A 25728-nucleotide genomic window follows, 5' to 3' on the forward strand; every position below is an offset into this window, starting at 1 on the left:
ATATGTGCAAGCATATAGGCTATTGTACTGTAATTTACATGATTTTAATACTGTATGCTGTAGTACTCACCAACGTATGGCAGCGATGGTAAGGACCTGCCAAGCCACAAATCATGCAAGGATTATTGGAATGGTAGTTTGTGCATTTGCTTGATCCCCACTGAAGATATACCTGTTGCAGTCATTTTGCAATTTGTTTTTCACTGCATTGACTGCTTGAGATCTCTTTCTGATGGGATTGGATGAGTGGTGGTTTCATGTTTTAAATACACTTATTTCTATTATTTATCTCATGGTTGCAAATCAGCATGCCAGGTTTGACTTGTATGACTTACTCATATACATTGCTATGTTACGAAAGCACAAGTCTATCCCCACATGGCATGGCGGTCACATCTACATATAGAATGTAAACAGAACATAAATTTAGAAGGATATAAAAGAGCAAAAAACCTGGTTTCACCGCACACATGATTAGTAACTGGCCGGCCTACAGAAAATCAAGATTGGCTGAAAAACATTTTTTTACTCTTCCCTATAGAGCTGACTACATAGACAAAATAAAAAGCACAACTGATCCAATCCGCATATATACCATTTTTGGCAAAAAATTTCAGAAAAAAAACATGAACTTCCTAATTGTTTGCTGGTTTAAACATCCATGCACAGTATGCTATTCAGAACCAACAGTGTTTTGTCTGTAAATATTGTTTATATTAACTAGTTATGCAGTTATTTCTTTTTACCTGTTACAATTGTCTCGCACATACTTTGCAGTTGTAACATCGGACTTTGTTAACATTTGTTCAAATTGCACACAAAACGCTTGTGATCACCTCAAACGTAATGCCATTTATTGTAGTACACAAGTGTAAGCTTTTTGAGAGTAATTTCACAGCTTTTGATCACATTACTTCTAATTCAGTAAAAAGAGAAAACTGTTACAATTCTGCTGGTTCTCTCCTATATATCTTCTTGACCACAAGTGGTAATGACATTCTGTGACTCAGCATCAGTAATTTGAAATAAAGACATTCAGTGAGTGACCCCTCGTGCCCCGTGGATGGGGCCATTGTCATCCTGGAAGAGACCACTCCCATCAGAATATAAATGTTTCATCATAGGATAAAGGTCATCACTCAGAATGACTTTGTATTGATTTGCAGTGACCCTTCCCTTTAAGGACCCAAGTTGGCCCAAACCATGCCAGGAAAATGCCCCCCACAGCACAACAGAGCCACCGGACCCCCTCACTTTAGGGGTCAAGCATTCAGGCCTGTACCATTCTCTTTGTATACGCCACACATGCACTCGCCCACTTGTCGAGAATATGGTGAAGGATGACTCATCTGACCATATCAATTTTTTCCACATCTTTGTTGATCAGTGCCAATGGTTTTTGCACCACTAAACTCTCGAATGTTCATTTGTCTTTGCAATAAGGGGTTTATGCACTACAACCCTATTACAACATTCCTCGCTATTTAGCTGTCGACAGACTGTTCTTGCTGACACAGCCTGCATTGCATTGACATTCTCAGTCACCTGAGGAAGAGTTGCTCTTATTTTTTCCTTACATACTAATGCACGGGCATCACGCTGATCAAATGTGAGCTGACCATGATGCTCGTAAAAATGACACAGAATTCATATGAAAACAAAGTCTTCTTGTCTGACTTTCATTCTTCCTTTCATGTTTCCTTATTAAAGTAAGTTTTCAGATGGACGAGAGCACAACTCGAAATAATTCCAACGAGTGTAGGCTACTATGGGAGGAGTTTCTCAACAGCTCGTGGTGCAATAGATTCTTCTGACTGACCGTGTGGCGTTGGTCTTTCAGTGGCAGCCGATATGCGCAAACATTCTGTAAAACCTCTAGCTCCGTGGCCTCGAGTGACTGTGTTTGTGAACCCCCCGTGTATCCTACTAAACGAAGACATTGCAGCAATTGCACATTACTTAAAACGTTTAGAAAAAAGAATAAATACATAAATAAATCTGCAACTGCATGCTCTTGCATAGGCTAGGCCTACAGTTTTATAGTTTCCAGTCTGATCTATTTCCATTCAAATTAAAATCATGAATACAATCAATATGGATAAGTTTTCAGAGAATATCAAAAATTTAATAAATTATAGGCTGTAAAGACTAAGTCTGCCATAGCTATTGAATTCGGTCAGGCAATTCCTCATCATTCGACAGTAGGGACTCTTGAGAAGCTAGTCTAATGTAGGCCATTATACACCTGGAATGTTTTCATCCAGCCTACACCAAATCTCATTTTTTATTATTGGTGAGCCAGTGTTTTGTTTTTATACAGGTTATGGATTTTAACATCATAATACAATTCTATGCAGTGAAATAATGCGTGTTCGCCGACAGGGTTCTGTAAAACAAAGTCCGTTATATTGCCAACAATTTAGCGACTCATTGTCGAACTGACAAACATAATTTCAAGCAGCCCCTGTCCTTACAGTAATGATCAGTTTAGCTGCACAGCGGTTTTGAACGTTCGCCAACAAATATAACAACGGCTTGCATGCGATTGGACAAATCAATGATAAATTTGTGGGTGGGTCTTGACGCAATCGTTTTGGGTGTGTCCAAGTTTAAGGACAATCAAACATAAAGTTGGAAAGAGGCTATTTAACACAAGGAGCCCAATAAGTTCGTATTCGGATTTGTAGTACACAATTTGTAAAAGGCTTAGTTAAATTAAGATCTTTATAGGCTATTGCCCTGAAATGAAATCGGATCCAATTTAGGAAGTTAGTCCACAGGACGGCACGCTGAATTCCGACAAGCGACTTGGATTGAAATACATACACAGACAAGCTAGCAACCTAGCCTTCTTAGTGTGAAAGATTTACAAATGTGAAAGTGTTGTCCCAGTAGGAGATGAAGATTGAGTTCGCTCCGCTAAATATCCCGTTGCGAAGGCGCCTGCAAACAGCGTCGGTAGTGCAATGGGTATTCTCTTTTCTCGCTCTGGGTAAGTAGATCGCTACCTAGCAAGTAAACATCACGGTTGAGTAGACACATAGCCACCGCCACCTGTACTGTCCATCCAGTCTACCATACCAGACGTTCCACGCTACACGTGTTTGCTGCAACCAGTGCTGTATTTGTTACGGGTCCTGCGTTTTTATAATTTGCGTTGACAACACATAATAGTTAAAACATTACAATAAACGCTGTCTCACAGGACTACAGTAATTGCTATGCACGGAACTCTCTCAATTTATACAAAAAAACAAACAAAACTTTCGCTGGTAGCTTAAACTAGATACTCCGTAAGCTATACAGCTAGCGGTAGCCTACTGTAGGCTGCATGTTTTAAAATTAGCGCGTATACTAGCTTCACAGCAACAAAGATTATTACTTTGCTCTATGTAGTGCTACCATTTTGTGATGTTCTAAATAAGTTACCTTTTGAAAATTACTTCCATGCACTTTTCTGGCGCTGTCGTTGGAGATTACTGTAAGTCCTCCATTGTTCTGTCACTTTGTTGTTCACACTTGCACTAAAGCCCGTATGTGTGATTTGTGAAAGTAAACTGAAATTAAGTTGGTCAAATCTCAAATAAATGACTGAACCTGTAATTATTTATTTGTAATGGGGTATCTGACGTTAATGCTTTGAAACCGAAAACTCAATTGCTAGTGTTTGGTAAAACCGCTGGTTGAATCTGTTGTAATTAAAGTGTTACCAGAAAAAATGTACCAGTGTTATTCCTTCCCCTTTTCTCCTTCCCCATTATGTGTTTGCATTAAATTCAGTTTTATTATTTGCATAAAAAATAGTAGGCATTGTTTTGGCAAAACACATGCTGTATGATGGCACAAAAAAATGGTGAAAATAATAATTCTCGTCTTTCTGTTTTCCTCCACCCGACCACAGCTCAGTGCTGCTTGGCAGGGTTCATACTGCTCTGTCTGAGCCGGTGGTGGCTTCTGGCCGCCTTGTATGCAGGCTGGCTCTACCTGGACAGAGACACACCGACCACTGGAGGCCGGCGTTCACAGTGGGTCCGCAGATGGGCAATTTGGCAATACTTCCATGACTATTTCCCCATTTCTGTGAGTGCCCGGTTCTACTCCTTGTATTCGAATGACGCACAATGCACGTCGCCCTTTACTTGAGTGATCGCAAAAGTTAACGCAGAAGTTATGGTTTTATTTTTCATTTTTTTGTGATTTATTTTTCTATTTATTCAGTCTTATTCATATACAACTTCATTTTCCTCTCCTGTGTGTTATCATAGATTTTGGATATTGATGATATTTTCATGAAATTTAATTTGAAAAATAAAAAAGTGAATATTATACTGGAATCTCCTTGTTCTTTTCATTCTGCAGCTGATAAAGACGGTAGATCTTGATCCGAAGCACAACTACCTGTTTGGGTTCCACCCCCATGGCGTTCTGGTTGCAGGAGCATTTGGCAACTTTTGCACGGAGGCATCTGGGTTTGCAACCTTGTTCCCAGGCCTTACCCCCTACCTGCTGATGCTGCCATTCTGGTTCCGAGTGCCATTCTTTAGGGACTACATCATGTGTGGAGGTTGGTTTAGGTTTGTGCCCACCCACCCCCCACCCCCCTTTCCTGGAAAGTTATTCATCAAGTCGTATGAGTGCCCCTCGATCTGGTATCAAATCCTAACCTTGTCCTGCAGAGTTGCACAGGGTTTTCTGTAGTGTTGCCCAGGGAGCGTAGTTTTCAGCTACTGGGTTTTTTTTTTTTCGTGCTTCATGTTAGACCAGTGACCTCCTCTAATGGATCGGCCAGCTGGAATCTGCCTGCACCAGCTGTGTCCGAAGTGTGCTCCTCTGATGCAATGGCTGTGGAGAAACTGGTGGTTAGAGGAGTGAAAAGAACTATGGCAGACCATGCTTCAGAGGAGAGCATGTTCAGAATATTATAAGAGTGGATATTAATATTTGTAGTTTAGTTTTATCTACACTTGTTTTTTCATTTATTTATTTTTTACTTTACATTCGTTTTAAACCTCAAATCCATGAATGTACTTATACCAGGTCCTGTAAAGCCAGTGGGGTGTCATGACTGTACACTTTTTGTATTTATAATTTTATGTTATTTTTAACAAGTCCACTTCTGCCATCCCACTTGAATATGAATTGTTCATTCAATTAACTGACAACCCCATTTATAAGTCTAAAACCAAACTCACTGCTCTTCAGTTCTCCTTGTAACAAGAGGGGAGCCATTACAGCCTTGCAGCTGGAGCGTGTTTTGAATTATGTTGCATAGAGCACACAGGAATAAAGGTAATTGGTGTGGGATTTAAGAATGGTCCTTTACAGGGCCAGTTCCTATTCCTCCAGAATTTCCTCCACTATTTCTTCCGTCTGCAAAAGAAAATAAGAAAATAACTTGTTGATTTGCAAATGCAGCTGCAAACTTGATGGAAAAAAAGTTGGACTTCACCACAGTTTGTTTGCACAGTAGAGCAGCTGCTTATCCTAAGTCATTTGGGTCATTGCATGTATAGAGTTCATGCTGTCAGTGTCTGCACTACAGAGCATTGCACCATATTCCAATACCAGGATTTCTATAATGTGTCAGGCTAGAACCAGACTATGTGGGCACTACCTACTTTGCTTGGCAAAGTGAAAGAAGGCACGAAGGAACAGGGAAAGAAGATATGGGAGGGAGAGAGGAGGGGTGGTGGGAGGGGTGTATGTGCACTGTCTGGCTAGCGATGGGGCGGTGTCATTTGGTTCTATTGCACAACAAGAGATTGTGAAAGGTTGAAAGGTCTCTCGTGTAGACATTTCTGATAGTGTATTGACTGCTGTCCAAGTGAACCACATGGTCGTGGTTTTTGGGGCAGCTGAGTGGTTGTGGGGGAAGGGAAAAGACAGACTAGACTCACTTTGACAAAGGGAGACAAACTCACGTTTCCATGTAATTCAGAAAACTGCATTCCCTCCTCGTATGCATCAGCTGTGCATTGGCTGTGAGGGAAAGATTCTGGGTGTGTTTGGTTATTGGCTTCAATATTTTGTATGTTTCAATGGAGATATACAGACACGAATGCCCCGTAACTTGCCCATGCCGCATTTTTTAAACTTCATCCAGCCATTTGACCCATTTTGATGCTCCCAGCCACTCTTTTCCATTTGCCTTATTTTTTCCTAATTGGTGCAAAAGGGCACGTATTGGGGCAACTTGCACTTGCGCAAGTACAAGGATTCAGTTACGCAGTACATTAAACCATGGGGCTGTTTTTGAGTAATGTTATTCAAAGAAGGCACAGTTCAGAGCTACAAGGAACTCCAGCCTGTAAGGCACAAAGCTGACTTATTTCTACCACTTATGTGCAGGACCTTCATAGAAGGCAATGGATATGGGGATATGTGTCCACTGTATATTTCTCCCTGCTGTGACAGTTTGATGTGGGGGTCAGCCATGTCGAATAGTAGACATAACCTCTGGGTTGTAGTCTCGAAGCCCAGGTAGGCCACTACAGTTGCATGTGCTCAAGCAAAGCATTGCACAAGTCCCTTCAGTAAAAACTTTGCCTTGTGAATAGTAGTAAAAGCAATGAATAATAAAAGCATAATCTAGCCTAAGTCCAATGATGTTACCAACATGCAGAGCCATTGTAGTACAATGTTATAGGTTCACGAGAAAAGAAGATCTCAAAGGTTTGCCTGTACTGTACAAACTGTACAATCAGCAAATGATTGATGCCTGCTGACATCATTAAGTGCATAGTTTTGGAAAACGAAATGCATATCCCATATCATTTTTTAAAAATGTATTTGTTTTTGGCTTTTGAGAAATAGGTAGGTTGCAAGATGTCATAATTTTTCCTAAGTGTGACACAGTTGAAAAGTATTGGGGAATGCTGCTGTAGTTTTAGATTGTTTAGCTAACAAACTGGCAAAAATGGTGTTTTTCAAAATAACCAGATTTGAATATGACACATTCCTCTTCCCAACAGCAAATCTATCAGACATAATAGCAGATAAAAAAACCCTAATAGCTCTTTAGCTCACCAGCTGGCTCTGAAACTACGACTAAAATAATGATTATGTGATTTCTTGGTAGTCACAGTGGGCAGTTTTTAGGTGACTGATACATGAACTTGAATTGATATTGAAGAACATTTGCTTTTATTTGGAATAAATATCTTATTTCTTTTTGCCTTTTGTTTAGTCATTTGAAAAGTTACTGCTATTACTGAACAGAGTTGGGTGAATGTAGAAATTACTGTAATTCATTGATCATTAATTGAAAGAACACTTGTGCAGTCATTCGTTAAACAGACATGAGGAAAAATGTAATTAAGTTCATTATTAAATAATTCCAAACCCATTAGTAGCTGATGGAAACAAGTTGAAATTGAACAATAACGTTTCAATGTAGGCTACATTTTAATTCGTAATTAGAAAAGTGTATCATTGATTAAGCATTCTGCGTGAATTAAAAAAGCATTTTACTGAGCCTACTTGTAGTTGCACTGCATTTGGGACTTTGGGACCCAAGTTGACTTTGCATGTGCATATCTCAGGTCCAGTTCAGACCTCTAGACACACCATGAATAAAATGCATTATTTTATGTGTGCACATTTCCAGTGCCCCCCTCCTCATTTCTCTCCCAGGTCTGGTGTCGAGTGAGAAAAGCAGTGCCAGCTACATTGCGAGTCATCCTGGTGGGGGTCATGTGGCCGTGGTGGCTGTAGGTGGCGCTCCTGAGTCCCTGGAAGCCCGGCCGGGAGCTCTGACTCTTCAGGTGCTCAAGCGGAAAGGCTTCATCAAATTGGCCCTCAAACACGGGTATGGGACTGCCGTCTGAGTGTGAGTGAGTGAGAGTGAGTGAGTGAGTGAGTTGAGCGTGTGTATGTGTTACTGCCTGTTTTGATGCCATTGTCTGAATGAACAGTGGTTTTGGGTTCTATCGTTGTGTTAGTGTGTGTGCGGGCTCCGTTTATTTCCTCATTCTTACTCTTATATTTCTGTCGCCTTCCTCTTTTCTCCCCAGGGCCCAGTTGGTGCCTGTCTTCTCGTTTGGGGAGAACGAGCTGTTTGACCAAATGGAGAACCCAGCAGGCTCGCCCCTGCGTCGCGTCCAGGAAAGCCTGCAGAAGGTTATGGGTGTGGCCTTACCTCTTTTTCATGCCCGGGGTGTGTTCCAGTACAGCTTTGGCCTTCTGCCCTACAGAAAACCCATCCATACCGTTGGTAAGAAATATATCTGGAGTCATTTCTTTGATTAATACGACTTCACAAAGATGACTGTGATATACAGGTATGTTCATCATAATGTTTGCCTCTAAAAAGTACATACAGTGACAAAGTGACAAAATGCATTCAAAAATAGTTAAGAAAACATCTAAATGATGCATCAGGGATTGTCAAGCCATTTTTTATTTGATATGAAAAGCTGTATGTGGCTTTTATCTGTGCTTAAACTCTCTCCCATTACACCCTCGGTTTTCCTTTTTATTTTCAACTCTTCTCCATTCTGTGCCCCTCTCTTTCTCTCCTCCATGCGTGGCGTTCTCCACGTCCCACCCAAAAGTGGGCCGGCCCATCCCAGTGGTCCAGACCCCTTCCCCTAGTCGAGAAGACATTGATGCCCTGCACAAGCTCTACATGGAAGGACTCGGTCAGCTTTTTGAAGAGCACAAAGGAAACTATGGCATCCCAGAGGACAAGCACCTTACATTCATCTAGTGCTGTGCCCTCATGACCAGTCCTGTAACTTGCTCTCATCACCCCTTCTACTTTCCCTTGATAAGCATTGCTAGCTGCTAGCTGGTCCCTCTTTTCCCCTTGGATTCAGCAGAAGGCATTCCTGACATTACTGCATTTCATGTATGCTGTGCATAGCAATTACAACTTCTGAATGTATAAACCACTGTATAAGAAGGAAGGCTATAATGTACCACAATGCATTATCAACACATAATATAATGTATTCTGTATGTGTTATAATATAATAAGTTGGAATAAAAAAATGGTAGCTAAGGCCAAACCTTCCCTGAATCCAGGGACAATTTTTCATTTCTGTCACCTTTCTTCTGGGGAAAGTTTTTATTTTAAAATGATTTTATTCTTAAAATCTGTTTCGGTGTTTCAACATAATTAAACAAAAAAAATCTCTTTAAGGAAAATTGTACTTTGCTCTACTGATAAATTGGTTGAGACAGGACAGCATCAATCTTTTTGATGACTCTGTTCTAGTGACCACCTCAGTCTTATTAGCACTCAACCTAATCTGCTTTTTTTTCTTCTTCAAAAGGTAAAAACTCTAAAGAGTCAAACTCCAAAGACACTGATGACATTAAAGTGCAGTTAATGTTTCAGAAACCAAAAGATTCTGCAGATACTTAAAAAAAAGGCTTGTGCGCATTGACTGTGAAACATGCCTTTTACCTAGACTTTCATTTCTCTTTTTCCTTCTTTTTCTACATACCTGCTTATTGTCTGCCTTTCACCCAGGCAGTCATGTGAAATTAGACCTGTGTGAATAAAAAAAATTTTCCCCCCTAATTTCATTTGTTATTGTAAATGGTGCATGCAGATTAAAATTGTCTAGCTATTTACTTTTAAAGTTTTGCTTTTGTTTTTGCTTCATATTTTGGGAATGTGTGAAACTAGTATCTGCACTCTTACCTCTATAGGAATTGTTTAATTTAGCTAGGGAACTACATTCCTATCAGGAATCTAAAGAAAACATTCCTGCACTGCCAGTTTCTCCTGTTCATCCAGTTTACCTTTTAGCATAAACAGTGTCTCAAAGTGGAATTCAGTGAGAGTAGGTCTGAATAATCTTAATCTGAAAGTGGGATGGCAGGAATATGTTGCCTGTACAAACTAGTCAGAGAAAGATTAACCAGAACATCAGCTCACATAGGCCTACTATTATGATCATCCCTCTGAACCATGTTCTTCCATCTGTGATGCCTCTTCAACAAAGTTTTAACATGGGGAGGTTTTGCTATCTGATTTTATTAACAGCACAACATGTATGCGTCATTGTTTCATGGGGATATATTGACACCTTGTAACAATTTAATGCACTCTACTCTCTTCCCTCATATACTGTGATTGCAGATTTCTGATGCATGTTCCCAAGCAGCTGCCAGGGTGACTTATGGGAATATTATTATGGGTGTTGTCCCTTATTAGTTATTGTTGGGATGGTACACTGCACTCTCACAGTGGGAAGCAAAAGCCCAGACTAAGGCACATGAGATTTACCTCAGACTGTCACCATAACATGTTTCATCTGCGTGTTTAAATCCTCTGAAAGAAGAATGATCAAACTTCTTTCCTATGGAAGACTGGTGGTCCCTATTTTTTAATATACAAATGGACAAATGCACACATTGCAGTGTATTGTGAACACAATAATTGTTTTGGTGTATTGCGTTTTGTTATTACCTACGTAAAGGTATGTCAGTGTGAGCTACACATAGGGCCAGATGCAGTGGCCTTAGCAAGGGTGTAAACCTCAATATTTCACCACTGGACCAGTTAATTCAATTAGAACATATTGGCTGCTAATATTATAGATGAGATCTAAACTCCCTGCTAAGGTTGTTGCATTTGACCTGCAGTGTCCTAAAAACCAATGAATTAAAACAAGAATAAAAAAATTATTACCGCCCATAACTAATTGATTAAAGTGCCAGCCTGCTTTGATGGAGAGCCTTGCACATACACCATAACAGCAGAATGTAAATATGACTTTGCTTATATAACAACAGTTAAGCATTTATAAATTACAAATGCATGTTAACTCGCTCACTACTTATTCAAATACTGAAAAAAGACATTTCATATATTTTTAAAAAATGTCCTAAATGGGAACATCCACTGCTGATTATTTTTCATTGAACACCTGTATGTTTGGGGAAGGCCCTTTACTGTTTCAACATGACAATGCCCCCATGCACAAAGCAAGGTCCAAGAATGGTTTGCTGTGTTTGCGTCCCTTTGAGATGAATTGGAATGCTGAATGCAAGCCAGGGCTTACACCCAACATCAGTGCCCAACCTCACTAATGCTCCTGTGGCTGACTTGAAGCGAATCCCCACAGCCATGTTAAAAATCTACTGGAAAGCCTTCTCAGAAGAGCAGAAGCTGTTACAGCAGCAAAGGGGGGTCCAACTATTACTGTAATGGGCATGGTTTTGGAATGAGATGTTCAGTAAGTACATATGGGTGTGATGTTCAGGTGTCCACATACTTTTGGAAATGTAGTGTATTTTACTTACAACAGGTATATACAACTTCCCACATAAAAATAATATTCAATTTCTACAAGAAAACAATATTGCACTTCTGAATATATTCTAAATATGAAAATACCTGGAGCAATTTAAGCACTTTTTATGTTTCTCAGAAAAATAATGTAGATATTGCAAAAAGCATTTGTTTCAGCAAGTGCAATTTGAAGGAATAATACATAAAATTTGCATTTTCAAATGCACATTTGAATATTCATGTATTTTAACCCAGGTTTGGGCCTGTGTCCCATACTTCCGTGCTTACAAATTTGTACTCTTTTTACAACTGGATTTTACCCTCCAGAGGAGCTATGGAATAAAAATGAATCAAGCAAATAAGCGAACTTATTGCTATAGTTTTCGGATTAAAATTCCAAAAGATGTTGTAGTAAGTAGAAGAATTACAAACTTTTATTGAAAAAAGTTATAATTTATCCCTTTGTTAAGACACACCTACAGGAAAAACAAAGAGTGAAATGTTCTGACTTGTGTACACAATGACCTGTTACAAACCTGCCTTTCTACCATGGCAAGGTCACAATGACATTTCTGACACTGTTGTAACATTTCTGAACAAATGTTAGCTGATTTAGCAAATGGTACCATATTTTAACACTAGTATAAGACTGCTTTCCGTGTCTATTCTTCATTATAGGGGATGGGAAAATGGGATGGGATGGGATGTATGTGCTGTAATTTCTGTAAATGCTGTATAAAAATACCCTTAAATAAGATATTGCTATCTATACATTCTTGTCTATGCTGGACTTTTAATATAATGACATTTGTACTTTGTGGGCTGGTCCAGATGCTGCTCCCACTATGCAACATATTTTATGAAGATTCCATTATTTTAATGGTTTTGTAATGTCATATTTGTAAAGTGTCTATCTTAGCCCTGTTCCTAAAGAACTTGACATGAATGGGAGTAGCTAGTGGTTAATAGGCTCCAAAATACAATTTATACTGCAAGCTCTGGTCCAGTGCTGTCCATAAGTATTTGGATGGCGACACTATTTTGTTGTTTTGGCTCCGTATTCCAGCACATTTCAAATGATACAATGAATATGATGATAAAGTGCAACACAAAGTTAAGCTTATCTCCATCCATTTCAGGTGAATTACAGTCCTTTTTATACACTGCCCCCATCTGCCAAACTACATTTTTAAGCCGTCATTCCATATGTCATCTCATTCCATATTCAATTGCACACATACTGCTTTTTAATGTAAAATAAGGAAATGTAAACATGAAGCAGATAATTCAATTAGCAAGTAATGTTAATGAACAAATGCTGGTGTGCAAGTACACATTTTGAAGAAGAGAATGTATAGCATTGGGAAGACTGATGAAAAGGAATTATAAATAAGAGGAAAACTAAGCAAAAAACACCCTGAAAACAATTCTTTCATGACTGAATTTATCTTATGATAAAGTGCACGTTTCTTTATATGGACTTCCATTTCAAAATATGAAATTGATCTGTTGATCTAACCACTGTATCACATTCCTGTCAACAGCAGATTCACTGGCATTTCCCAATATGGAGGTTTATTGCCCCATTACTGTGCATGTTCAGCAGCTGGGTGAACTCCCGGGGCATAGAATGTAACCTCCCATGGGGTCCAACATTGTCATAGTAGTGGTGGGGCAATGCCTTCTGGGAAAGGTCAAAGTTAAAGGGCCAGAACCCGTAAAGGTGTACCTCCTCACACAGTTCCAGGGCTATACTCGCCAGCATTAACCCTGAGGAGAGACGGGGTGCCCAATGGCCCCTCCGCCGCCAGTAACGGTGCAGGTCCCGCAGATAGTTAGGGTTGAAATAAGCTACCTCCTGCTGAGGGTGGACTGTGCGGAGGGCTTGCCGAACTTGGAGGGAAACCCTGGTGCAGAATGCAAATGAGAAGGCGGGCATGATGAGGGGGGGATTTCCATAATTAGACATTTTGTCTGCCAGGGGCTCGGGGTGCTTCTTCAGGTTGCGGTAGCTGCAGGGAGGTGAGGAATGAAGGGCTCAGATGATATGATAATAACAGCATAGGCTTCACACAATGGCGTCTGATAAATCAGAGGACAAATAGCACCACACTTAAAGACAAGATTTAAATAAAATGAAAATTTATTGTAAACAAACCCGAACATGCCGTGTAACTTAACTGAAAGCCATTGTCAGCAAGACATACTTCCACCATCAAGAGTCTGCTTTCACGTTCTTTTATTCTTTACATTCTTTTATTCTTTACATTTTTCTTTACTGAGTTTTGTACATTTCCATTAGAATTTTACTGCCGCAGTGTAAAATCTGTCCAAAAATCCAAATACTGTAGACCAGAAAAATGCTTACCCTCTTAGTATCTGGGTTGGGTTGGCTGTTATCAAATTTGTCTTCTTGCCTACATCTGTGCTCACATTTATGGGAGCTAGATTCAACCTGAAAAGCAAAACGAGTTCATTTATTTGTGGACTTTTGTTTCTGGGCAACCAATGGTATTTCTCATAAATTGTAGTTCTCAGCGAAACAACCTGTTTGAATTGTCATTTTAGTGGAATAAAGACAGAAGTAGCCTGTGTGGCTCTGAGAAATCAATTTGCAGTATTGCCAGTTCAACTGCCAGTTAAAAATGACATGTTTTCAATGTAACATCTGGGTTTTTTGTCACTTCGCTTGCAGTTACACTGGCTACAAGGTGTGGGTCTTTTTAGCACAAGTATGGACTAAAATGCTTTCGATAAACAGTTTGTCAAGTCTCTGTATTGTTATTTTAAAAAAAATAAGCTTCTGATGCTTGAGTAGCCATCACATCAAAGCTTATAGCTAAATAACCCAAAGTTTACAGTAGGCATGGGTGGTCATGTATGGACGTTTCCTTAGCTGAAATTGCCATACCGAGCTGCCCTACATAGAACAAAATTTCCCTTGCATGTACGCTGTCTTGTCTTGATAATAACACTCTTTTCAAATCAGGCATCAAATCCGTATTGTTGTTTAGTGGTGGAATTTCCCCTCAGATTTCTCTGACACATAGAATCTCCTTTTTTATTTATAATTCCTTTTTATTTTTGTTTTTTGAGGATTGGGAAGGAGGCACAGTATTACAATCATCATTGATTTCTGTGGGGCAGTATAATTAGTTGTGGGCTCCAAATTAACAAATAAAAATCTGTATCTTTTATATTTTAACAAATATAAAATCTGAAATGTGACTACATATCCCATAGACAATATTCATGAAAACCAGAGGGGTTTTAGAGCTGCATTTTTTTTCACTTATAAAATGAAAAAAATGTCATCTTAGTTGTTTTATAATCAAAGTGTACCTTATGACAAAGTCAGCCTTGTTAATCTGGGAACCACAACTGCTGTTCTTCAAAATCCCACCATTCCCAACGACTGCACAGCGCCCAAGTAGACCTCCAGTCCTCCAGGGGATACTCTAACAGAGGGGAATAAAACATTTCCTTGATAAAATAAAAATGAAGATTAACCACATATAGAAATATATATCTCAACAAATTAGTTTTTAGAGTAAAAAAGCCAAGCTACTCACTTACTAAAAATGCATACATACATACATGCCGTGGTGCCAGGAAGGGGGTTGAAGTGCTGTCCACCAGGAGGCAGCATTGGCCTTACATACAGCTCGTGTGGTATCACTACAGCTGTGGTCAGTTACCTAATTATTGGGGCTTAATAAAAGGTCTGGTGGGCAGGCCTAAGAGGAGGATGGGGTTTTGGATTGTGTGGTCGGGTCTTTTTTTTTTTGCAAGGACATTTTGTTTTTTTGTTTGCTGCATTTGGTGTCTTTTCCCCTTGAGACTTTGTATTTTTTCCAGCCTTGCCTAGGAAGTTTTGGTTTCCAGGTTGGCCTTTCCTTATTTTCAAATGCTTCTGTTTGTTTCATTCCCAGGGTTAAATAAATGGCAACAAGCTGATCATCCTATTGTGTCTCCATCTGTTCACTGCACAATACACCCTAGCATCACAATACATATACGTACATACACATACATCCATACATACATACGTACATACAAATGTCTTGACTTGTTTTGTGAACAACATCACTGTTCCAGCACATATTCTAACCTCAGGGAACATTTCCAACAGTGAGTTGTCCACCACCCTTTTTCTTCTCTCCCCATCGTAAGTAATATTATGACCCAGGGCTGTGTTTTTCTTTGTCAGGATCAAATCGTCAGTGGCATTGCAACAGGAGTGCATTTCAACCCTGCAGTGGGGTGAGGGTACAGTCAGGTAAATATATCCTTCAGTTTTTTTTCTGTGAGCTCGAACAGTGGCAGCAGGCAGCACACCTGAATGGATGTACCTGTAGCGCTCTTTTTGAGTTATGTTTGCTTTCCAGGGGCAGGTCATGAGCTCCTTCATATCATCTGTGAACTCCTTGGTGTTGCGCCTGTGAGAAAAAAAACGATGAGAGCAAGACCCTTAGAGCCATACCGACCTGGCAAATAACAATACTCCCACAATATATCAGCACCACACTATGGCACTGATGTGAATGCCACCTGTTTGTGTGGTTATAAACCATCTTTTATTTTACTAATTTTGAAAGATCTAAAACATAAGCGCAAAATTTAGTTAAAGCAAGTTAAGGGAGTCATTACATTACATTACAGGCATTTAGCAGACGCTCTTATCGAGAGCGACTTACACAACTTTTACATAGCATTTTTACATTGTATCCATTTATACAGCTGGATATATACTGAAGCAATTTCGGTTAAGTACCTTGCTCAAGGGTACAACGGCAGTGTCCTACCCGGGAATCGAACCTGCAACCTTTTGGTTACAAGCCCAGTTCCTTACCCACTGTGCTACACTCCATCCTTGTCATGGCAAGGGAGCCTGTTTAAAGGGCATGTCGCAGAAATAGAACAGAAAGATCCATGTGTACGCTATGAAAAACATGCTTGAAATACTTACAGTTTCAAAGCTTTCAGTGAAGTATACTTCTTCCTCAGCTCTGTGCACTGCAGCACTCTCATAAATGAAGAGTCAAAATTATCTTCCCTGAAAAACAGCACAAGAATTAAAATGAAGTGAAATGCCTACAGCACAATTTTTCTTGTGCATTGTCAATAAACTTATCTATAATCACCCCGGTATTTATAGATACGGATAGATTTGCATGTGCACACACACACACCATTCTTCTGTCAGTACATGTCCTAGAAGACGGGACATGTATGTGTGTGCACATGCAAATCTTCATGGATAAATGTACACACACACACACACACACACACATTTCTTCTTTCAGTACATGTCAAAGAAGACAGGAATGTGGGTGGCGTGTGACTTCAGCTATGCCTGACTATAACAATAAGGGAGGAGTGAACAAATGCAGCACTATGCAGAAGTGGCAAGCCTATTCCTTTTAAGAAGGACTGCAAAACCTGCTCAACTTGCTAGAAAAGTAAGTATAACCAGTCATGCAGAGACACTATGTATTGCTATTCACACAAAAAATCTAAGATTTCTGAACCTAATGGTTTTAACAGCTGACACCCCCATTTGATGCATGGCACTCTGAATATGAAACACAAGTGCATAACCCTAACCCATCACTTATCCAACATGTAAAATAAATTAAATCAATTTAATTACAGAATTATTATCAATTATCAATTAATTAAACTGCCATATGTGTTGATAGGCAGAGCAACCTGTTGGATCAACCTTCATCAAAATGTATAACTTGTAACAAGATTAAAATAAGTTACAATAAGTGTGCAACGTCTGATATAAAGAAAAAGATTGACTACCTTAAAAAACAAACACAATGTTACAGACATAGACAAGTTACAACCATGAAGGAAATTAACAAAAGAAAATACCAAACCACAGCTTTCTCCCAAAATAGTCCCATACGAATCCATGCCAGGGATGAAAATGTAAAAATGCCAGATAAGATTAGATCCTGTGCACACAAAACACCTCACCAGTCCCACCTGCAAAGTTCTGACTCCTCAGATGGCATCCGCGGAATGTCCACCACAACAGGCTGAAGTTAAGCACCCAAAAACTTGTGGCAGATGTTAAACCCGGCAAGAACTAACAAAGTTCATTAAAACCGTATTTAATAACTGAAAGAAATGCTCTGTTGTCCTGAACAGGAAACAGTCAGGTTTTCATAGTGTCAACAAAAGTATGTGGCTTACCTCCAGCAGACGCTAGTATACATCATGTTCTTTCTGATAACATGCATTCATTACATTACATTACAGGCATTTGGCAGATGCTCTTATCCAGAGCGACGTACAACAAAGTGTATAACCATAACCAGGAACAAGTATGACGAAAACCCTAGAGAGAAGTACCGGTCCAAGTGCAGGGAACAACCGCATAGTTCAACTTGGACCCTGAAGGTTAAACTGATTAACACTAACACAACGAGAACAGCAACAACGCAGTGGAAAAAATACAAGCAGTAGTTAAGACAGTTAATGCACCTAAGTCACCTACGAAACAGCTGCCTAGTTACAACCCTAACTAGTTATAACTGAATTCTTGATATCAAAAACAAGTTGAATATATGGCAAGCTGTTAAAGCTTTTAATCAACTTGTATTTGATATCAAGAATTCAATGTGAACTAGTTGTAATTTGACTCCTTGATGTCAACAATTCAATTTTTACTTGTTAAAATAAGAAATTTTGATATCAACAATTCAATTTTAATTTGTTAAAAGAGGAATTCTTGATATCTGCAATTGAATTTAAACTAGTTCTAATGTTAATGAGCTTCATTTTCATGTGTCAGTGTAGGCGGTGTAAAATGTGTGTTACTTTCTTAAAGGACCAAGCACCAAAAGGGAAAAACACAGAAAAATAATTCTATGATAACCTCGGGTGCAAGAAATTGTGGAGTTGCTTTATGATTATACCTTTCGCCTAGGCTGCATGCTCTCAGAGCTATTACATCTTGCCCTTCTAGTAGAAAACAATGGGAGGAAAAAATAACTAGAGCCACTTCTTTTTTTGTTGTTGACTGTAAGTATGCACTACTCTTTATATGTTGTCCTGACATAATTCCTTTGTACAATTCATGCTTCTGTCTTATTTAATCAAAACCATATATTTAACCAATAACTATATTTGTAAATTTCACTTATCATAGTGTAGCCAAACTCTTAGCTTGCTGTTTGCAGAGCAGTTCCTGTAATGATGTTCTAAACAGTTGATTTGGTGAGCCTAAGGTTTGGCCGATGTCTCTGACCCTTTGTTTCTTATTTCCCAGTTACTTCCTAAGACGCTGTTAAGATGTCAGACTGGTTACTCATATTTAAAGAAGCAACTGAACACACCCGACTAACCAGAAACACCTGTGACGCCTTTCTCCCAAAGATTTTGGTGGCCAGGAATGGTGAAAACTATGTATAAAAATAGCTGTAATGATGAAACCAAAATGTATAGAAATACCCTTTAGTATAAACTGAAAATCTGCACTTTAACCATGTGTGAAAAAATCTAAAATGGTGGAGTACAGAGCCAAAGCAAGTTAAAAAAAAACTTTGTCCCAAACATGGAGCTCACTATCTATTTATCTAACTTCAAACTATTATTTCACGGTGTGACTTAATACAGTATATATAATCTTCTCAAAGAAGATTGAATTATCCTCAATGTTACCAAAACACAGTTGTAATGTTTAAATTCCATTAACAAGGTGACAAGATTACAGATAACATTTTGGCTACACCAGAAATCTAAAAATGCACATATGAATTAACAGAGTAAGCAGATGCACAGTCTTACTAACTAAAACTGACAGTATTGGGTCGTAGAAAATAACTACAGAAATGTACTCATAAATTACATTATAATTTTAACACACAGACACAAGCACACGAAAGTACAGTACTTCTTAAACTTATCTGTAGGATATTGTAGCATTATTTTCAGTTATGACTCTTCTTTAAATTAGTAACAGGAAATTACAATGATACATTATGCATATAGTTTATTGTAAATAATGTTACTTATGTAAAACATTTAAAAAATATTTCATACAAATCTGAGAACTTTGTTGTGGTGAAGATGTGTTCATGAAACCTACCATTCATAATCCCAGGGTTTAAAGTCATATGTTCTCCATGTCAAGAACAAAAAAGAACAGCAGCAGCAGATTAACATAAAACAGTGTTGGTTCCTCATTTCTATATGAGAGTAATGTCAACTGCGCTGAACTGCAGGTGGAAAAACAAGTTTGAGAGGCTTAATACAGAGAAGGAGGAGCTTAGGTATGTCAAAGGCAGGATAAAAGCCTTAAATGCCACGTCAAAGTCCTAAGATGGAACTCTCTAAGACAGACGTATGCAATTCATTTAAAATGTAGAGGAGGCTTCTCTAGAAACCACATTCTGTTCATGTCAGTGCCAACTGTGGAAAGGATTTTGATGCAGTATGTGCAATTAGTTACAATGTCAGGCAAGCAGGGTGGGGTTTGGTAGGATCTAAGAAAATGGGAAGTTTGCAATACATAATGAAACACTAAATATTGAATAGTGTGATTAAAAACTAGGGGTTGAATTGACGCAAATCTGGAGACAGCTGTCCTGCGGTACATTGTCACTGTCAGGGCTTCTCAAAACTGTCCTATTGCAATACTGTGTTGTTTTGTGTTGAGCAAATTATTCAGTCTTGTTTGTAAGTTAAACAAATCCCTTGGTTCATTATCCCGAGTATTGAAAAATGGCTTGCACTAAGTTCATACAAGGCTGCTATTAGTAAAACCACCAAATCAATATTAGTAATAGTAATTAGTAATACGGGTGGTTTGGGTTTCCTCCCCCAGAAAATTTAGACATTTTTTGAACGTAATTTTTTTGAACGAATATTTCCCACAATTCTATGATAATTGGTCGAGGCACGTCATTGAAGCCTGCGTAGGCCAACAATTTGTCTGTGTGGGTCTTTCTGACATGAAATAACTCATGATTTTTTGGGGGTACTTTTATCAAAAATGGGGACATTTCCGTGGACAGCTTCAGTCGGGGCGGGGACAAGCCACCAAAAACGGGGACGTCTGGTCACCATACAGTATAAAGCATTTAGGATAATATATTACTGTAGTAATTAGGTACGATACCATACACGAGAATAATAAAGTATATAACATTAATATAGGTAATAGTAATAGTTAACAGATCTATTCTCTGGAGGAGTCTACTGTACTGCTAACTGTGCTGAACAAACATAATGTAAGATAGTAACATTTACAGTCTTCAACGGTAATTTGGAATCCACTACATTAGCTTACTTGATGCAAGCTGCACGGCTATAACTCTGGAAAAGTATGCTCTTTTTGTATGAATAACTAAAATAACGCGTTACGTAATTCAAGTGGTTACATGCACAACCACTCTCCGCCGGTGAATGATAAAAGAAGTTCTTTCTCTTTGAGCAGTGAGCAGTACTCCCACTAGTTTGATTGCTTGGTTTAAGTCTTCTGGGTCCATGCAAATACACATCTTTTTGGCTGGACCGAAACAGCGGGGCCAGCCCTACAATCACAAATGTCTGTGAGTGACTGACTGACTGACTGACTGAGTGATGAAGTTACAGCATTGGTCGGCCGAGTTATAAAGTTACATCATCGGTCGGCCGGTCCAGCCATACACTAGGTTTTGACCTGGTCTTGTTTGGAGTGACTGCAGATGCCACGCTACTGACCCACTCAGTTGGCTCTGTTTGCTTAGAGATTACTCCCATCTGTCCCATTTGATGTAGTTATTCCGCGACTGAAAGCCACATCAATCCTCCTCAAAACGTGCACAACTGGTTTGACTATGTGGTTAATTTGTACGTGCTGCTATTCCAGTAGGTAGCCTAATCCAGAAAATAGGTGTGGCAAACACGCCTGCCACAGGCCACCGAAGTGGCTTTCCTTGGGGCCCTCCAGCACAGAGACACAGGGAGATGATGTTCAAGCAGTCCAGCTTTATTTACGAGGGTTTGGCAAGATCTTACAGCCAAAGTGAGCAGATGTAACACAGTCATGACCGAAGCTCCCTTGTGTGGGTGGGGATGGCAGATTTAACCTGTGCGCAGTGATTACCTCACTACGCACAGGTGCAGCCACTCCTGTTCCTGGGTCCAATTAGCCTGGCCAGTTATCTAATTCTTAACCAATTATCCAATTGGCCAGGTCTAATTAGCTTGACCCAGGGCAGGTGTGGCTGCTTAAACCAGCCATCCCCACACCACAATAGGTATTCAGTTTTTCAAAATGTCCATGTCTGTTCTGACCTCATACAGTCACTTTACCATGCCTAACTTCTTAGCTTACTAGCCTTTTGCTATCTCAGCTGTTTTTGCTGAATTCATATGTGAGTGATTTATTGCCCAGTAATGCCATCTTGTGGTTTGAGTATGCAACTAGCTTGCAGTTGGACGATTTGAGCCTTCCTAGTAATTTGAATGTTTTTTTTTCTGACATCACGTAGCACGCTGTGCCAATGTCAGGTTTAAATGTTACATTTCGCCTGATTATTCTCAGATTCTCAGTCCCCATTTCGTAACCCTCCATCCCTGAGGTCTCAATAGCCATGATGCATTTCTCATGCTCCACTTTAACTGTGCCAATGTCACTGCAGCTCTCACTCTGCACAGTAGCATGCATTTTCCTACTGTAGCTCTGCTGGCTGAGGGAATTGCACATCTTTGCAAAGTGATTTTTCTTTTTACTTGATTTAGGTCTATACGTCTGACAGTCGGCTGGGCATTTCTTGTACTACAGCTCGTAGCCACATCCGCTACGTGTTTGGTTTGACGGTTAGGATTCTTTGCATTCTTTCCACTTCAGTGTTTAGTGCTTTGAGTTGGCTGGATGTGATCGTATTGGCATGGCAGATAACAATTGCCTTTTCGAGTGTAAGATCCACCTCTCTCGGCAGCCTGCCTCTCACTTGGTCGTCCCTTACACATGCTGTGCGAGTCTGAAAAAAACTTCCTCTAATTCGAGACTGACGTTTACCTTCAAACTAAAGGTATAGCCACGGAAGGAGCTAAAACTAAAATTGTGCACTGTTGAAACTGGTGACATTGGTGTGTGAAGCTCCTGTCTTAAATTCTCAGTGGTGGATCCACCGAGGGTTTCACCTGTACTGGAGGGGCTGCTAAAATGGAACTCACCCTCAAATCTCTTCAATTAAAATGTTACACTGTTTCTCCCCAAAATGCATGACTCGAATGTAAGAGCTCAGCACACTCAGAGGTGTGGCAAAGGAGGAAATACTGGTTTCCATGACTCATTCCAGTAATTCACCGCAATTGTACTTGTTGATTGATAAGAATAATCCATTCAGCACTAGGCATGTCATGCTATTCCATCCAGGTATCTCAACCGAAACAATGTACAAAAATTCCAAGTTACTCACGCACACAAAGCACAGCCATTAATTAAAACTTGGCTAATCAAAATGAGGCCAAGTTACAACAAACAATATTGGCTATCTTAGCGCACACAAATTAAACAAGCTCTATTCCAAGCAATGTTACCCAGTGTTTCCTATATTACTTCAGGTAACTTGGCCCTGTGTTTTTTCATCTTAACATGTGGTCATTCAAAGTTAATGTGTCACATAAAAGTGAAATGGCAATCAGTTATTGCGGAAATAATGTGCAATTCAGCTGTTACACTTAAAATTGTAAAAATGACTGAACTATATGTTTGAACAATTGTCTGCATCCAGTGCTTTGGGCATTGAATGAAAAGCTCATCATGAAAAAAGCATAATTATAATTATTATTGAGATTACTTTGTTTTGAAAATTGTGTTCACAAGAACAATATTGTTTAGAAAATTGTGTTCACAAGTACAATATTTTATTATTTTACATTGTACTATAAATTGTACTATCGTACTTATTTGGCTAAAATGTATGTGATCCACAAATATACACTTCATTAATGTAGCAAACATATGTCTGCATAGGTTTGTAAGATAAAATATTTATTTAATAGGCCAAAAATTGATCATTTTTATCTATATTATCTATTCACCCCCCCCCCCCCCCTTATCTAGTGTGAATGATTGTTTGTTTCTTGGTATAAATGTCTATAAATGTCAATGTTATGTGCTGTTAGAAAAATTTCTCCATGAGGATAATGAAGTATTTTATCTATTTATATATCTGTCGACAGTATGTATTTCACAATCAGTATTTATTTTCAGTCGCAAATATAAACTAACTTGTACATTTTGTCAAATTAACTTGACAACCAAGTATAAACCTATCCTTTATGGAGTGAAAGTTTTCATCTGCTGTTCGAAACATCCATTTAAATGACGACTTCTTCCTCAAGGAATTTTTTGTCATTTGACACTTTGATGTGCTACAAAGCATGAATTACCACATTCTCTTCAGATGGTAGGATGAAAATACACAAGCCAAGTTACATCATGCACTGCTGATACTGTTGACACTGATTGACACTGTTGACACTGGTGTACCGAGGAGTTCCCGCCTTGGGTCCTCAGTGCTGGATTTACCGAGGGCTTCTAACATTGAACTCACGCACACATCTCTTCCATTAAAATCTTACACCGTTTCTCCCCAAAATTCATGACTGGAATGAAGAATGAAAGTGACGCTGAAGAGCACTCAGTGGTTTGGCAAAGGTGGAAATCTTAGCTCACACAAATGAACTACACCGATCAGCCACAACATTAAAACCACCTACCTAATATTGTGTAGGTCCCCCTCGTGCTGCCAAAAAAAAAAAAGCTCTGACCCATCGAGGCATGGACTCCATCTCTGAAGGTGTCCTCTGGTATATTTGGATATCTGTATATATTTGTAAATTCCCCCCAGGGATCAATAAAGTACACTACTACTACTACTACTGCTTATTACATTATTGGTTTTTATTGCATAAACAATTTGAAATGGATTACATTATTGGGACTTATTACACTATTAGTTTAGCTAGGGAACCTCATTCTGAAGCAGGAATCTAAAGAAAAGACACTTTGGCACATTCCTGCACTGCCAGTTTTTCCTGTTCGTCCAGTTTACCTTTTAACATAAACAGTGCCTCAAGGAAATAGGTGATGGTAGGTATGAAATAATCTTCCAAATCATCCCTAAGTGAAATTGGGATGGAAGGAAATTATTTCCTGTGCAAACTAGTCAAGAAAAGTTAACCAGACCATCAGCTCACATACACATACACACTATGACCATCCTTCTGAGCAATGTTCTTCCATCTGTATTGCCTTGAATACATGATACATATACATACAATTTTTAAAAAATCTGGTTTTATTAATGGCAGAACACACACACACACACACACACACACATATATACATATATATAGTATACTTCATTGTTTTATGTGGATAAAATGGCACCTTCTGAAGAATTCTAAAAATGAATCTAACAAATAAGCAAACTTGTGCATCATACACTTTTTCAATTAAATTTCCAAAAAAGAACTACATGTTATTTACCAAATTTGAAACACATTGTAATGTGTGTATCATTTTTCTGAGACACACCTGCAGGCATAATGAAGAATGAAATGTTCTGTACACATTGGCCAACTCTAAACTGGATTTTCTACCTTGCCAAGGTCACAGTGCATTTTTGACATTTTTGAACGAGTGTTACCTGATTTCAGCTTGTCTGTGTAGTCTTTGTTAAACTTCAGTGATTAAGTTACCTTTGTATCTGATTAATGACTAATAAACAGAACAAATACTGGACTGATAAGACAACCATAATGTCTCTTCTTAAATCAGGAAAATACTTCCATGACCAAAGGAGCGGCTATCTTGCTACATTCAGAATGTTTTTTGTTTTTTTAGTATATCTAGAGACCGTATTTTAGCATTTTAAAGTCTGTATAAGGTTTGGCTATGCTTTGAGAAATTGTGATGCTTAAAGAAGACAGACAGGCTGGTAAACAATTCAACTTGGTAAGTAGCAGAATAAATTGGAATGCTGGTGTTTTGGAATACCAAATGACAAAATGAATGTTAGGATATGAGACATGTTCTTGGCTATTAGTTATAACTCTTTTCTGATATTTATTTATAATCTGTAATTGTTCGCAACATGCAGTTTGTTTCCCAGCTGTACCTGCTTGCTACCGAGACACCCGTTAGAGAATACTGAGTGCATGGCTGTCATCAGTGTGCGAGGCGAGCCTCGTCTCTCTAAGTATGTGCACTCAAAATGATGTGTGAACCTTTCAAAAAAGAACCTTCCGGAGAATACGTCCACGAACACCATGGTCAGTATACTCAAAACAAACTGTGTGTACTAAAATTTATGTTAGTCCAGGCCACTTACTTTCTAGCATTGCAGTGTCACTGCAAAACCTGTTGCCTGCTGCAATAAGGGTTGACTTCATAAATATTATGTTTGTTCCAAAACTATGTTGTCAAAACAAAGGACACAACTGGAACAATCTCAACAGTTTTAGCT

The 25728-nt window shown here is 39.0% G+C and overlaps 2 protein-coding genes and 1 long non-coding RNA gene across 3 annotated transcripts; 1 reads left to right on the forward strand and 2 right to left on the reverse strand.

Annotated features, from left to right (window-relative positions):
* Window positions 1-2588: 2588 nt before the first annotated feature.
* Window positions 2589-9587, forward strand: mogat3a (monoacylglycerol O-acyltransferase 3a). The gene is made up of 6 exons (XM_064328987.1): window positions 2589-2992; window positions 3902-4080; window positions 4360-4564; window positions 7633-7807; window positions 8013-8212; window positions 8553-9587. Exons 1-6 carry the CDS (start codon window positions 2899-2901, stop codon window positions 8705-8707), a joined length of 1008 nt encoding a protein of 335 aa, XP_064185057.1. The 5' UTR covers window positions 2589-2898; the 3' UTR covers window positions 8708-9587.
* On the reverse strand, window positions 9514-24300 carry LOC135251486 (uncharacterized). The gene is made up of 2 exons (XR_010329147.1): window positions 24266-24300; window positions 9514-9715 (listed from the first exon to the last, which is right to left on the reverse strand). It is a non-coding gene; the product is annotated as an uncharacterized LOC135251486 (long non-coding RNA).
* LOC135251480 (alpha-2,8-sialyltransferase 8F-like) lies at window positions 11658-19493 on the reverse strand. Its single transcript, XM_064328986.1, has 7 exons — window positions 19350-19493; window positions 16215-16301; window positions 15598-15684; window positions 15357-15498; window positions 14588-14703; window positions 13614-13700; window positions 11658-13257 (listed from the first exon to the last, which is right to left on the reverse strand). The coding sequence occupies exons 1-7, from the start codon at window positions 19445-19447 to the stop codon at window positions 12795-12797; spliced, it is 1080 nt and encodes a 359-aa protein (XP_064185056.1). The 5' UTR covers window positions 19448-19493; the 3' UTR covers window positions 11658-12794.
* Window positions 24301-25728: the final 1428 nt, after the last annotated feature.

This window comes from Anguilla rostrata, chromosome 3 (genome assembly GCF_018555375.3).
Source record: "Anguilla rostrata isolate EN2019 chromosome 3, ASM1855537v3, whole genome shotgun sequence".
NCBI classification, from domain to species: domain Eukaryota; kingdom Metazoa; phylum Chordata; class Actinopteri; order Anguilliformes; family Anguillidae; genus Anguilla; species Anguilla rostrata.